This window comes from Stegodyphus dumicola, chromosome 3 (genome assembly GCF_044657685.1).
Source record: "Stegodyphus dumicola isolate Sdum_Otavi_A_Nest chromosome 3, ASM4465768v1".
NCBI lineage: Eukaryota > Metazoa > Arthropoda > Arachnida > Araneae > Eresidae > Stegodyphus > Stegodyphus dumicola.
In genome coordinates this window covers 140,062,637-140,078,910 of record NC_140770.1, presented here as the reverse complement: position 1 = coordinate 140,078,910, position 16,274 = coordinate 140,062,637, and the positions used below count along the sequence as shown (strand labels likewise).

Sequence of the window (16,274 nt, the reverse complement as noted above, 5' to 3'; positions counted from 1 at the left end):
AACTTCTCGAAAAAGTCGATGCTAAAGTCCGTGAAAATCGAAATTTCACAATAACGGAACTTTCTTTGAGTTTTCCACAAATTTCACGAAGTTTGTTGCACGAAATCATCAGCGAAAAGCTTGGTTACCACAAGTTTTGTGCAAGATGGAAGGCAAGAAGAGGTAACGAAGTGGTTGAAGGCGCAGGCGGCCAAATTTTTCGACGAAGGAATTTCCAAGCTCGTACATCGCTACGATAAATGCCTTAATTTGTATGGTGACTATGTAGAAAAGTAGTATTTGAGTGTGGCTTTCATCTGTATATAATAAAATTTGTTTCCTATACTTTGTTTATTTTTTTATTCCAAAACGTAATCTACTTTCTGGATAGCCCTCGTATTATACCGTTCATTATACGTTAAACGCGCATGCACAGAAAGTTTGTAGCTTTGAGGTCTGGATTATAGATCATTCTGGATTATGGACGTCTGGAATAAAGACTTTTGACTGTAATGATATTGTATCAAAATGTAGTTTGCAAGCTTAGTGAATCATGGAGAAAACAAATTTGATGAAGCAGCAAATTTCTTTTTCCACCAGTTAGAATGTTATAAATTGCATCAGTATATAACAGTGTAAAAAATTTTCAAACAGTTTCATTAAAAAAGTGTAATGTTAAAAATTTACCTTCATATCAATGCAAATTGGCAGAAAAAATACGTAAATATAACTGTTTTAAATCTCTGAATGGTACCCAAATTTGTTAGCACTTTTTTTATTACCTGTAAGTATTTAACATCTAATTTTTAACAGGGATTCCTTTTTAATATAAAAGACTATTTGTATTTCTTCAAATTAGTCTTGTCATTCAGACGACTAATTTGGTAGTCAAGTTGGTAGACGTTCATTGTTAAAAAGCCATCATGACTATGTAATCTGGGCATTTTCCCTTTCCTTCGTAGGATCTCTGTTTCCTGCCATAGAATAAAATTTTTAAAATTATGTTTTGCTTTAATGCTTCTCTCAGTGTAGGACCCTGTAGTGTATGCAATATAGATGGTTGCATTATTGAAGAATTTGGGGTACAATTTCAGCACGGTTATTAATACCTTCAATGGTTAAATTTAACAAGTTTACTTTCTTTGATCCTAAAATGTGCTATAGTAGGCTTTCTTCTAGACTAAATTTCTTCTGACTCTTTTGATCTTTTAATAGATCAGTTATATGTGTAAGTGGCCATAGATAAATATCTGCCCATAAGCCTTGGGATAATTTTACTTGATAAATATATAAGATATATAGGCATTTCAAATAAAGTACAACTGCATATTCTGTACTTGACTGAGAGTTGAGGTTTAATGCCCTACTTTTCTAAAAATTAGTTCAATTCTTTGGAATCATCACCCAGAGTACTTTCAGTTGCTTCCCTGTCTGTTTTAAGGCCTGCAATTTGTACTTTTTAAATGCTTCAAGAACTTCGGACCTTTTTTATTGGGCAAATTTTCACCACCTTGTCATCAATGAATGTTATGAAATAGTTTACACCACCTGAAGATGTAACTTTCATCGGACCCAAGGTAATCAGTATGTACAAGTTCAAGAATACAATACTGTAAATTGGCTAGATTTAAGTGAATATACTCCTTCATGCCATAGTTTCAATTATCATCCTGAGTATTTGTGTTACTGTGTGCAACATATGAAACTTCAGACAAATCCTGTTGATTTGCGATGGACCATTTTGCTTCATTGCTTGTAAAACATCGTTTTTATGTTTGTCTTTGACTCACACACAGTTATTTATAAAATAAACAGTACATTTACATTGCATCACTAAATGAATTGAAATTAAATTCATTTTAGCCTGGGAATGTATAATACATCATTTAGTATTATGTGAAGTTGAATTGACACTTGTATATATTTAAACGAGAGCCAGATTTAGGTTAGATCTAAGCTATTTGAGATATGGGGCCCTTTGTAAGTATGTTATAATATATTTTAATATTATTTATACCTCTGAAATTTTAATTTTTGGGGCGCCTCGAAGAAAGTGGCGGCCCTAAGCTGTAGCTTGTGTAGCTTATATGTAAATCCAGCTCTGGTTTAAACTTTTCTTTTAAGATCTACAAATTCATTATTTGCTAACTGAGATTCATTTTCTGTTTCAGTTATTGATGTGAATTTTTGGTCATTGCACATATATGCAGTTGCTCTAGAATCAAGGTATCAGTAATGTGTTCCTAATTCTTGCATTGCACTGGCAATGCTGAGAGAACAACTTTGTTTAGCAGATTCTTGATTAGGGTTTTGATTTTATTTTTTTATACATTTTGACACTTTGTGTCTTTTTTCTATTGCAATTACAACACCTGAATGTTTTAACATTTTCCTGTTATTTTGTTAATAATACATCTGCACATGACTATTTTCTGCCACTTTAAATTGGTGACTTAAAGACTTTTCTAGTAATTTAACTTTTAGTAGTTGAAATTAGGTAATTTATCCCAAGATTTTATTGTGACTCTGAAACTTTAATTTTTTGGTTAAGTTATGCAATAGCAGAATAGTTATGAATTCCTCCGACATTTCAGATTCTATTTCTAAGCTTGCAAGCTTATCTAGCTTCTTTTTCTGTACACATAAGAAAAATTGCTGTTGAATGGTATATGTATTGTATAACTGCCTTAGTTCAATTTGGAGATTTTTGACAGAAGAAAATGAATGATGCCTTACAACTGTAAAAACATTATTTATTATGTACATACATATTTTACTTTTTAATTATGTATTTATACGAAAAATGTTACTTACAAGCAAATTTTTGTTTCTTTTGTTCTCACAGAGAATTTGTGACGGTCACTTTATAAAAGAATTAAAAGCAATCACTCCCTTTAAGTGAGATTGTGGCAAAATACTGCATTCCTGAAGGAATTTTGGAGCAGTTTCTTTCACTGCAGGCTAATCCCACAAACAAAACTGAGTTTAAGATATTGTCACAATTTTTCTATAAAAGCGGTTTGAACATAACAAAAAGAACATGTAGGAAAATGCCAATGTTGCTTGCTAAAAGTAAAGAGCTGTTACAACTCTGGTTGTCAGGATTTGATGCATTTTGAAAATTCATTGACTTCTGCTGATGTGGTTGCATTGATGCCCAAGTACCAGTAAATTTGCCATACTGAATTTTGTAAAAAGTTAAAATTTTGTTTATTTTCATCCAGAAATCAGCATATGATATTTGATGTTTATTAGAATTCTCCTATGTAAATTTGTGGCATGATTGGTCATTCAGGCATCAGAATTTTCTGTTCTAAATTCTTTTAATATGACTTTTAGCTATTTTTTTTTTTTTTTTTTTTTAAACTTGATTTTTAGCATTTTATATTTTTATTTAGAAAGTGTCAAATTCATCAGAACTTCATTTTTAATTAAAATCTAGTTTTCCCCCTAAACATTTGTCTTAATGACTCTAACTTTAGTTAATGTTTTAATTCAAATCTAGTGTTTTCTCTAAGTAAAAATGAAATGGCAAGAAAAGAAACTTTTGCTTTTCATTTCATTTTGTTTGATAGGTGAAATAAACTTATTTTTCCATTCTAAATTTCTTTCTGCACTTTATTAAACTTCAATAAATTATGGTTCTTGAAATAAAAGAGCTCAGTTTTTGACAAAAAAAAATTATTTAAGATATAAAAATATTAGCTATTTCATATTAACTTACAACTAGCTGTCTCACATAAGAGTTTTTTGAACCACTCTGGTGTTGTCATTCCAGTACATTTTTTTAAACTTGTGAACTTTAATCAATATTTATGAGTTAATTTTTAATACTATGCAAAATTTCTTGTGTTTAAAATTCACAGAACTGTAAAGAAGTATATAGAACTCATAGAACTGTATAGAATTACTGTATTGTTTATTTTACTAAGTATAGACATTGTATTTAGTAAATGATGCAGAATATTTTTGCAGTTTGAAATAAAAGGTCAGGTCAGGCCTCAAGCTGAAAATAATATACTACTCTTCTGTATCTTAATCCAGTGGTTTGAGTGTCATGAGCAAGTTTGTAAGGTTTCATTTTAATTAACCAGTTATCTTATTACCTTGGCTTTTCTGTACTTTCTATCAGAACGAAGAGTAAAGTTTAAAGTTTATTGGAGAGCATTTGGCAACTTGGCTGGCTGCTTATTCCATGTTTGTGCAATTTACAGGAACTTCACAAAGATTTGCTTGCATTGAATCTTTAGTTTTAGTAGGAGCCCACCAGCAGCTGAGCGGTAAAGACGCTGAACACTGGTAGTTCGGTCTGAGGTTCGAATTCCGCGAACGGGCTGGCTGCATGGGCGTTTTCATGGTTTTCCTCATGTGTAACGTGTATACCAGCCAGTTTCCCTTAGAAAGTCCTCCACAAAGGCATCCCTCCCTTTAGGCAGATAACCCTCGTGTGCTTTGCCATAATTAAATAATCCAATTCATTAGTTTTAGTAGGCTAAGCTTTAAATTAGGCTTTGCTGATATTGTGAATTATATTCAATTTACTGTGAATTTTTGTCAGGAAGCTGTTATTCTAACTTTAAGCAGAAGTTTGATTTCTGTAATTGCATTTTATGTAAACATCAGGCTGACATATTAATAAACACTTTTATTTGGATTTTACATTAGTTGTGATACTTCTGTTTGGGAAGTCTGATGAGATGGAAATTTGTCCACAGTCTTTAACAGTCACTCTCTGGTCAAGCTCTGTTATTTTAGGTTTAATAGCATTATAATATAAGGTAGTTTAGTTTCATATTTCTTTATTTCATTTTCTGCAGAAGGGAAAATAGTAAAAAAGGCGAATGGTTGAATCGATATCCTTTTTTCTGAATGGGGGAAAAAAACCTTGCTAATCTGAAGTTTAAAAAAAAAAGTAATTTCAGCCTATCAAATTAGATATGAAAATGAATATTGAGCTGTTATTTATTTAACATTTACTAAACATTTTTATTGTTATTGTACATTCGTAATTTAAAAAGATTCAGTCCACCCAATATGAGAACTGCTTTTATTAAATTTTTAATGAATTTTAATTTTCACCTTTATGTAAATTCACTGCAACTTTGCTATAAATTATATTTGTGCATTGTAAAATTTTGCTTACTTTGTGGCACATAAAAATATTGAAGTAATTTAAAATTGTTTTTGATGTATGATTTTTGTTATTGATGCTTTATGCTACATATTTTATTTTTCTGTATTATTTAATTTGCTCACTTTTGTGAAACAAACTCTTATTACACATATTACATGCTTTTTTTGTCTTTGTCATGCATTCCCTAATGGCTCAGGTCCTGTCATTTGAGATTATACCTGCATCTGCCCTTCCATGTTTGTAACATACATTCCTGGCTTTCAAGCAAAATCTGTAGGTGGAGTTTTTATGTGTGCTTAACATGTATGTTCCTTATTCTTATTGTGGATGAAGCAGCATTAAATATCTTCTGCGATTCCATCTAAGGAAAATAGTATTAAGTTGTTATTATGATATAATTTCAATTAGAGTAGTTATTTAAATGTAATGAAAATTGTAGTTTAGCATTCATATTAATGTAGTTACTGTTTAACACGAATTTAAATTTTGGATTTTGAATTCCTAATTTTAAATTTATTTAAATTGTATATTAGAAGTATATAGATAATATATTTATTAATAGCGTATCTGATATTTTTCATTTTCCCCTACCCATCTTTTTTTTTTTTTTTTTTTTTTTTTTTTTAATGAAGAAAATAAAGAACATTGTTATAAGCACAGACAAGAAGGAAAAAAGAAATACTTTTTTGTAGTTATAATTGTTTTACTTAAATTTTTTAGTATAGTTGAATAAAAAAGGATATACATACAGCAATTCTTTACACGATATTTGAGTAAAAAAAAAATTGGTGATAACATGCATAACAAAAAATTTTGTTATTTTGAACAGTTATTCAGCCTAGCATGCAGAATTTTAGGTATAAAAATGTCTTCCCTCCTTCCATAATCGTATATGGGTGTAAGTTAGTTTCTAGGAAGCAAATATTTTAAAGGAATTTGAAATTTAATACGATAATAGGAATAATTAAACTGTTTATCTGTGCTATGTCAATTTATTTATGTGCCTAAATATTAAGAGCATATTAACAGTAAAAATATTAGAAACACATAATAATATATGCATGGGCCAGTTATTAAACCTTGATAAATGTAACCACTTGGATAATGATTTTCCATAAGCTCACATATTTGGATACTGATTTCTCAGAATACCAGCACCGGGAAAGAAAGAGACAATTATTCTTTGAGCTGGTCCTAGCTGAGTCAGTCATTATTTTTCATTCATTTCCACTGCTGGTGGATCAGCAGTTTAAATACATTGATCAGTTCTGCATTAGAGATATTTGATGGGATATCTTGAACGGTATTTTCTCTCTCCCTGTTGTATGTAATTAGAAAGCACATCCTTTTAGTAATTAGGAGATCTGGAGTTTGAATCCTGGGAAGAGGATTGCACATTTTTTCACATCTGCTGCTGTTAATTTAATTGACTGTGCAAGTGCTGCCTGAACTAAAATGTGGTGGACAATAATTTGTCACCTCCCAGGATTTGGACTTTGGGTTCTCTCCTCTCCCATTTGGCCCTTTGAGAGGGGGGATATGTAAGGTATTTTCTCCCTCCTCTGGAAAACGTATCTGGCCAGCAGTTGAAAGCTGGTGAGGATATTGCACATTTTTCATGTCTTCTGCTTTAATTAACCTAATAACTGAGAAGGCTAGTTTAATTAACACCTTGACTGCCATGTACATCACTGATGATTCACAAGTTTTGTATTGTCTGAAGCCATGTGGGCCATCCGGGCTTCGCAAACACTCAGATTTATATGGCCTCAGAAAATTGCTCTGTAGTTCTTTAGTTCCCGGCTGCTGGAAGCTTTTTTTCCATAAATCGTTGAATAATTTTAATATTTTGCTGCAGTATCTTTTAAGTAATTATTATTATATACAACTAAGACAAACAAGTTGTAATCAAAGAGGATTGCATTATATAATGAAAGAGTACAAGACTAGCAGTATATTTTAAGATGTTTATACATTCAGAAAGTTATTCATTTCTGGTTATATATGCTTTTTTACCATTTGTACAGAACATAGTATTTGTCTAAATGCACTAATTTTTAATATCAAAATAATGAAGTGTTATTTTACAATGAATTAAATTGTAATTTATTTATTATTATTTATTTATATATATTTATTAAATATTTATAAAAGCACATTTAGATTAGGTACTGAACTAATTTTTAGGGTTAATGGGACAAGAAAACACTAGAATTAAAAAATGACCTGACAGAGTTTTTTACCCAATTTTCCTGTGGCAGTCAACATGTTATCTTTTCACTGAACTTTTGAAATCAGAAAATGTTTATCCATTTGTGTTCAAAATTTCTATGGTTGCCTTGCATTCAGACATCTGTTTTGAGTCATTGCCAGGTCCTCATTTACACAAAATCAGGTGGCAGAGCATGTGCCTTCACTTTTAGGGGGGATTCTCAAATCCTTTTTATCATATTTAAAATATATAAAATTTAAAATCATCTTTTTTTTTTTTTTTTTTTTTTTTTCAATAATAGGGTTTAAAAATATAAGAGTAGAAGCAAGAACACAATTTAAATTAAAAATTTGTTACATATTTAAAAATTATATATTGGAACATTGTCTTATACTCCTGATATTTATTGTTTAGCAAAGTTTTAATTTGCAAACTAATGCTAACTTGTCTAGTCAGTTTTTGTTATTGTGTGACACTTGAAATTCATGATGTCATGTGAGTATGAAAATCTTGACTATCATAGGTGTAGTCATATATGTGTGACACTTGAAGCTCATGATGTTATATGAATATAAAGATCTTATTATACTTGTGTTCATATATTTGATTATTAAATTGCGTTATTTTGGTCTTATATCTGCAGTGCACTATAATTAAGGCTTCCGTGTTTCTGTCTTTATTCCATTATTTTCGGAGGCATTAGTTTAAAAAGTATAAACTTCTATTTTATACAGCGTATAATAAATTGAAACTAGGAAAATAAAACATACAGAAAGGTGAAGTACATTCCTTAGTTAATAACCTAAAAGAATATTTCATTAGTAAGTTATTTCACTAAATACTTCATATATTTTGCATTTTAATAAGAGAATTTGCCCTCAGCCTCTAATTTTGTAAATCAGGCACTGGATGTTCTCTAATTAGTTAAAACAATTATATAGAAAGATACAGATGGTCAACAAAGGCAGGACCCTAAACATGGCAGATAAGTTACAAAATATGATTAATCTTCATAATTAACATGAATGCCCAGCTGACACATTTTGTGTTTTGAGCACTATGGTATTTATGTTATATATGTTATTTTTATTAAATTCTCATTTTTGCAGCACACTTTTAATACTGTGATAAGAAAGGATTCCACATTATAAAAGTATGATCCCTATGTCAAATACATTTTTCAAATATAATTAAATCATATGCTTAACATACGTAGCGTATTCGGAAACTAAGTACCGTTTCATTCTAGCGCCATCGCAGCGCTGTGGTAGGCATCCCGCTCATGCGCACTAGTCTTTCTTGTTCACTAACTTTGAATTGCTGCCATTTTGGTTGCTGTATGTCGTGTTTTCAGTTTGCTGTGCACATTCAAAATGTTTAAAGACAATTAGTTCTCCCGCTGACTGTGAGATTCGTGCCGTGATTAAATTTTTGAACGCGAGGAATGTTAAACCAGCCGAAATTTATCGTCAAGTGACAGAAGTTTACGGTGAATACGCGATAAGTAATGGAATGGTGAGAAAGTGGGTAAGAATGTTTAATGCAGGTCGAACAAATGTCCACGCCGAGGCGCGGAGTGGTCGGCCTTCTGTTGTCACCGATGATTTGGTAAGGAAAGTTGATGAAGCAATTCATGAGAACAGACGCTTCACAATGACAACTCTTTCAGAGGCATTTCCACAAATTTCACGTACTGTTTTGTTCGAAATTGTGTCTGACTGCTTGAATTATCGCAAACTGTGTTCCCGATGGGTTCCAAAAATGCTCACTGATGTTCACAAAACAAAGTGACTTGGTAGTGCCCTGACATTTCTCACGCGGTACAGTGATGAGGGAGAAAACTTTTTAAACCAAATTGTGACAGGTGATGAAACTTGGGTGTGTCATTTCACACCAGAATCGAAACAACAGTCGATGGAGTGGAGACACACTCATTTTCCGAAAAAACAAAAGTTCAAAGTGAGAATGTCATCACAAAAAATCATATGCACTGTCTTCTGGGATAGGAAAGGCGTTTTGCTTACTGAATTTCTTCCCAGAGGTGAAACCATTAATGCGGCACAATATTGTGAGACTTTAACAAAACTAAGGCGTGCCATTCAAAACAAACGAAGAGAATGCTCAGTAAAGGAATTGTGTTGCTCCATGACAATGCTCGGCCCCATACTGCTGGTGTCACTCAATCGTTAATTCGATAGTTTCATTGGGAGCAGTTCAATCACCCACCGTACAGCCGGACTTGGCGCCATCCGTCTATCACTTGTTCCTGCACATGAAGCGCGAGCTTGGTGGCAAGTGCTTTGGATCTGACGATGACACGAAAAATGCTGTGGATACGTGGTTATCGAAACTGGCGGGAAGTTTCTTTGACGATGGTATACAAAAACTGGTCACTCGCTATGACAGGTGTTTGATCATTGGCGGAAAATATGTTGAAATATAGTTTAAGACATGTATTTTCATGTAAAAATAAAATTGGATTCGAAAAAATTGTTTTACTATTTTTTTTTCAAAACGGTGCTTAGTTTCCGAATACGCCTCGTATATTAGTAGGATGTAATACATTAAATAAGGATCAACATTGTTTTGAAACAGTTTTTTTTTTTTTTTAATTTTTATAAATACACATAATGAATGTTTTGAGAGAAATGGGGATGACAACTCTCATTTTTTAGGTAACTGTCTTTGTTTGTTCTTGAAGTACTTTTTATTTTAAATTGACACAGTAGTAAAAAATAACAGATCACATTTGCCAATTATTGCAGTTTGCTACGTTTCTGAATATATTTTAAAATAATATTTTTTACAATTTTATTAGTATGTGTGAAATAATATTTTTTAAAATTTTATTAGTATGTGTGAAATTCAGTATTAATCTGCATATAATATACATAATATCCTTTATTTTTGCGATGTTAATCCTACACAAATCCTTCTAATCAAACAGATGTTTTCGATAAAAAAAGATATTTGTCATGGCATTTTTAAATTTAAAAAAAGTTTTGTAAGATTAACTAAATTTAACTTTTTATATGCTGCCTTCATCCATATAGTTTCATTCAATTTAAGTTTATACTTATTATAAAGAATTAAAAAAGAAATCACAACTTCTGTATGAAAAAAGGTGGTGATGGAGATATTTAAAGTTTGAGAACATATTCAAGAGTTAGTTGTAAATTGAAGAGTGAAATGTTTGCATCTATATATAATTAAAAATGGAATGCCGATTGTGAAAATAATTTCTGGTGTTAATAGTGACGAGCATTGCTATACATATTATCATAAAATGTTTCAAATAATACAAAATTTCCTGAAAGGAAGATCTTATTCACAGATTATTACAGAATTTGTGTTATTGAGAAATTGGTAAACAGCACAGTGTTAGCACATAGCAATTCATAGCATTATTTGCATAAATTAAAACTGAAAAATATTTCTAGGCTATTTTTTTTTGGTAGGAGATTAATGACAATTAGATTGTTATCTTGAAGTAATAAAAGTGCATGGGTATATTACTGGTACATTTAAAAATTTATAAACTGCTTTTGTGTACTTTAAATTAATTTTAGCATATATAAATTAATAAGCATAATTAATAATAAATAATAATAAATTAATAATTAGCATATATAAATTAATTTTAGCAATGTAACAAATTATAATTTAAGAATTGTTACATGCTGGGCAAAAATTCAATCTAGAATTATTTTAATTTCTTTTTTAACTGACACTTAAAGGTAAGCTAATAAAAGATGTTAAAAATTCCAGATTTTGAAATTAAATACCTGTCAGTTTTTGTCATATGGGTGTCAAAAAATTCCGGTCATGAGATTTTTTGTCATTTGTTATACACTCATGTCCATAAATTAAGGATAATGCAAAATCAGGCAAAGGAAGAGTTAGAAGCAAAACAAATTTGACTTATTTGTAAAGCTTATTTATTAAACAGAAGGTAAAGAGCAAAAAAAGATGCTATATGTTTGATATTAATAAAAAAATTAGCGATTTTTTTCCTCCCTGGAGCAAATTGAAAAAAAAAAAAAAAAAATATTACATGGTTGGTATGATTGTTAATACATTGTATGTCTCCCATACAATGCAATACAGTCCGTACAACACCTAGGCATGCTGAGTATCAAATTATCAATCTGATCTTGGGGGATATTACACCACTCAAAAAGCAATGCTCTCCGAAGTTCTGGTAGACATGTAGGAGGAGGTTGACGGGCTGAAACTCATCGGCCAAGCATGTCCCACATGTGCTCTTCTGAATTCAAGTCCGCTGAGAATGCTGGCCAGTCCATACGGGTTATATCCTGCGATTGAAGGCATTCGTTTATGATGTTTGCACGGTGAGGACGGGTGTTGTCATTTATAAACACAAATTGTGCACCCATGGCACCCCAAAACAAATGTACATGTTGTTTCAGTGACATCCCGATAGATTTGGCTTGTCATGGTTCCGATTTGAACATGCAGGTCAGTTCTGGAACCCAGAATAATTCCACTCAAAACGAGCACTCCTGCACCACCGTAACGGTGTCGTTCAATGATGTTTTCTTGGTGGGAACGGGTACCTGGAACTCTCCATATGAAAGTCCGGTGAGAATCAGACTGCAAGCTAAACCTGGACTCGTCGGAAAACATCACACAAGTCCACTGTTGCGGTGTCTACAATGCATGCTCTCTACTCCAAGCTAACCGCAGGCGACAGTGAGTTGCAGTAAGTGGAACGCATCTGACAGGTCTACGAACCTATAGACCAATCTGCCCTAAGCGTCTGTACACGGTCTGCCTTGTAATTGTCGTACCAGTGGCTGAAGAGAGCTGACGAGGCAGGTCTGAGGCTGTGTTCTGCCTGTTTTTTTTTAGCAGTAACTGCCAAATACCGGTCCTCATTTGCCGTTGTAACTCTGGGGTGACCTGTGCTGTAAAGTCTACTCACATTACCATCATCTTGGAATCGTTGCCAAAGCCTGAAGATGACACTCTGGGTAATTCCAAGTTCATCTGATACTTCCAGTTGGGTACACTCACATTCCAGAGGGCCGATAATTCTACCACGTAAAAAATCTTCCAAATGCGTCCTTTGTATCATAACTATTCGATTATTGCACTGAAATGCTTATAAAGCCCCTGCGAACAATTTTACTTCTTTGCCTGTATTCCTGATATATCACTCTCTTACCTTCTCGTCATTGTGACGTACCATCGGTATCATCTGGTTACTTCCTGAAATTTGCATATGATTTTTGAAGATGTGTGTAGTGATTTTACATGTGATATATTTATTTTAGAGTTCAATTTCTGCATGACTCCGAATTATCCTTAATTTATGGACATGAGTGTATATTAGCTTATAATTTATGATATTTTGCTTTCTTACTTTCTTTAATAATATAAATATCATCTTAATAAATGAAAGTTTATTAAAATAGAGCCTAAAGTAAGTAAATATACAAATTTAGCTAATAAAGTGTCTTTGAAGGGTGAATTATGTATATAAACTATCACTAAACAAACATAAGTATAGGGACCGTATAAAAAGTTACGATTTAATAATTTTCACTAAACTGACTTTTTAAATCCATATGTGCCAAAACTTGAATATTTGAATCATTTAATTTTTTTGCTTCAACTGATATTATATAATGTCTATGTTTAACGACCGCAGAAGTAAAGAACACATAAAGGTTTTTGTGAAAAATGGTATATATTCTTAAAATGATGCTATTCTAAGTAAAAAAATTGAACTACATACTAATAGCCATTATTCAGTTATTGAGATTTCAGAGCAGAAGCATTAAATAGCATGATCTAAAAATAATAAAATGGCAATTATAAGCTCTACATTTATTATTCTGGTAATATTTAATCTTTTGATGGTCATCAATGACCTTAACTTGCATTACAATTATGCACTGCAATGGGCACGAACATACAGCTCGTATTACAAATTTACAACTGACAGATATTGCGTGTACATGGGAAGAAATAATTTCTTATTTTAACTGCCAAAGTATTAATTTTGTCAGAAGTTACATTTTTTAAAATAAATATTTAAAGATGTGAAGAATTTTGAGTAAAATATTCTTATGTTAACAAAAATAAATAAATAAAGGTAAATAAAAAATTTTGTTCATAAATTCTGATTTAAGGACATTTTTCTTCAAGGATGCTCACTTAAGCCTCAAAAGTATCTTGCACATGAGGTTTTATTATGTACTGTAACTCATCTCTTCATGGTATGAAAATGCAAGATCTGGAGGGGGTATGCAATATACTACAGCTATGTGAAAACTGCTGTTAAAATAAAAATAATAATAAAAAAGAGCATAATTATTTTTTTACTGTCATGTAATAATTGTGTTTGAACCAAATATTAACTTGAACTGAAAAAATCAATGCTAATAGATGTCACAGAGATTGAATGCAACTTAGGGGAATTTAACTAAAGGATAAAGTTTATTGACAGCTATGGTAATATTAAAAACACACACAAAATTGGGGGGAGCAATCGGTATATGTTCCTGTGAAACTGAAGAAATGAGAAAGAATAATCCTATCCTTACACAGACACCATCTTCAAATAATTTATTGACGAGAAAGATGTTACTCTTCCTAACAATAAATAATATCATGTATATATTATCATACTGTTCCTTTTAATGTTATTTCCTAATTTTGTATAAAAATTTTATTTCTTAGTCATATTTAACATATTTGATTTTACACATAAACAAGTACTTTTTAACCTTTCTCACATAAAATAGTATATTATTTGAGGAATCAATTCAGCATCAAATTCTTTTGTAGGTACTGTGAATGACTTAGTATTACCAACATCAAGTATGCCCTCCTTACAACCTACATCTCTTCCATCAGCAGTTACAGTTAATTCTGAGAATGTGACTGTAAAGAATAATGCAACAGTATCTGTTTCTCCCACTTCACCAATACCTCCTCCTCCTGCTCCACCAGCACCACCGCTGCCACCACCATCACTGCCTGCATCCTTGCCACAGAGTCCAACAGCTGATCGATCAGCCCTCTTGAGTTCTATCCAAGGCTTCAATAAACATGCTTTAAAAAAGGCTGAAACCAAGGATTGTAGCGCTCCAAAAATTTGAGTATTAATTATTTAATATTTATATATATAATACAGTAGAGAATTAAGTTTTTTACATGTATTATAGATGTGTAAATTTACATAAATTACTAATTTCAAACACATTTTTGCAGTATGAAAGGTATCAAAGCAATTTTTTAGCACCACAACGAACAAATATTAAGGAACAATTACCATTATTAAAGTATTATGATTTTAATAGATTTTTTTTTTTGTAGATACTTTGCTTCATACATTTTTATTAACTTTTAATTATCATTATTTTTAATCTATTAGTTAGTTTAGTTTTACATTAAGTTACGTATCTCTAACTTCACCTGATTTCAGGAAGGTATTAGCATGGCTATTTTAAACTTATCATATCTTATGATTTTAAATAATTTAAAAGGATGTATGTGTGTGAAAGAGAAGTGTAAATAATTTGAAGAAAATATTTATTTCGATTAAAGCATAATTCTGTGTTAATAAAATATCAAAATATTAATTTGAATGGATATTTTATATGAACATAGGAAAAAATGATATTTGCTAAGTGCTCAGTTTTTGGAACCATCGTCAAATGTTTTTGTAAAACAAGTATTTTACATGTGGATAAGATTTTGCTACACGTGTCAGGAAACTGTCATGTATTTTCTAAAATTATTTAATTATTCCAAAGTGAACTGGAATTTTTTTCAATGCTCATTTCATGTAATAAAATAAAATATGGTTATTTGCTAATGCTGAATATATATTCAGTTTATAGACATTGTTAATATTCATATGAATGAAAGTTTGCTGTCCATATATTTACATGTAAGAAAGTATAATGCCAGTTTTGTGTTTTCTTATTTTACAAGTTATTTGTATGCATTCATTTTTTCCCTGTGAAATTCATGAGATTGTTTATAGTATAATCATTTTTAATTCCTGTAATAATTTTTATAATTATTCTTTATTTAATAAACCTAACAATACAGAAGATATCTTTTATTATTATAACTTATTGTTTATATCATAATCATTTTTAATTTATGTAATAATTTTTGCAAGTGTTCTTTATTTAATAGACCTAACAATACAGATATCTTTTATTATTATAACTTACAAATTTTAAATGTTGTGTGCTAGAATATTTTATTTTTTGTAATATATGAAAAGCATTATTATAATATGAGAGCTGTAGTTTTGTCTTACATGATATATTTTAGAGGTCTGTACATTTTACTAATGCTGATATGTCATGATGTTCTCTACTGTAAACATAAGGTAATACAAAGGTAGAAGATGAAACAAGCCAAAGACCAACTTTTGATGTGTACAATTGTTTGCTTAATTTATAAATCTTTATGCTTGGAATCTAAGGCTTGTCTATTTATATTTTGTAATTTAAAGAATCATTAAATTATAAACTTGTAGATACCATTGTGAAGCTCATAATTTGCATCCAAGCGAAATTATATGTTTTGAGGAAATTATATCACTTAAACACTACTATAACAACATATTATAAAATCTTATGCCATGCATTCAGATATGCCTAAGATCTCAGTGAGTTTCCTTCTGTAGGTTAAAGGCTAAAAATACTTTGCTACAAGCCATGTTTAGAAGAATCTGAAACAGCATACCCATAATTTTTTTTCCTTCTGTCAAATGACTAAGATTTCAGCTTCGAAGGATATCTCTACTTTATTGGATACTTCTGTTATATACAAGTGTATATGTTACCGTGAAATACCGAAATTGGAGAATGTCGACTTTCACCAGAGAATATCAACATTCACCAAATACGTCGGTGAAAGACCAAATATTTCACTACATTCTTGTATATTCAGACCCTC

At 31.0% G+C, this 16,274-nt stretch overlaps 1 protein-coding gene across 3 annotated transcripts in view; it reads left to right on the top strand.

Moving 5' to 3' along the window:
* Positions 1-16,274, top strand: part of LOC118188188 (PX domain-containing protein kinase-like protein) — a 96,232-nt gene that overhangs the window by 75,054 nt on the left and 4,904 nt on the right. For 2 of the 3 annotated variants that reach the window (XM_085813371.1, XM_085813370.1), the window contains exon 15: positions 14,142-14,455. In XM_085813371.1, coding sequence (XP_085669497.1) covers positions 14,142-14,455 — 314 coding nt within the window. Of the gene's footprint in view, positions 1-5,309; positions 5,387-14,141; positions 14,456-16,274 lie in introns of those variants that run through there. The other variant, XR_004758069.2, reaches the window with a different exon arrangement.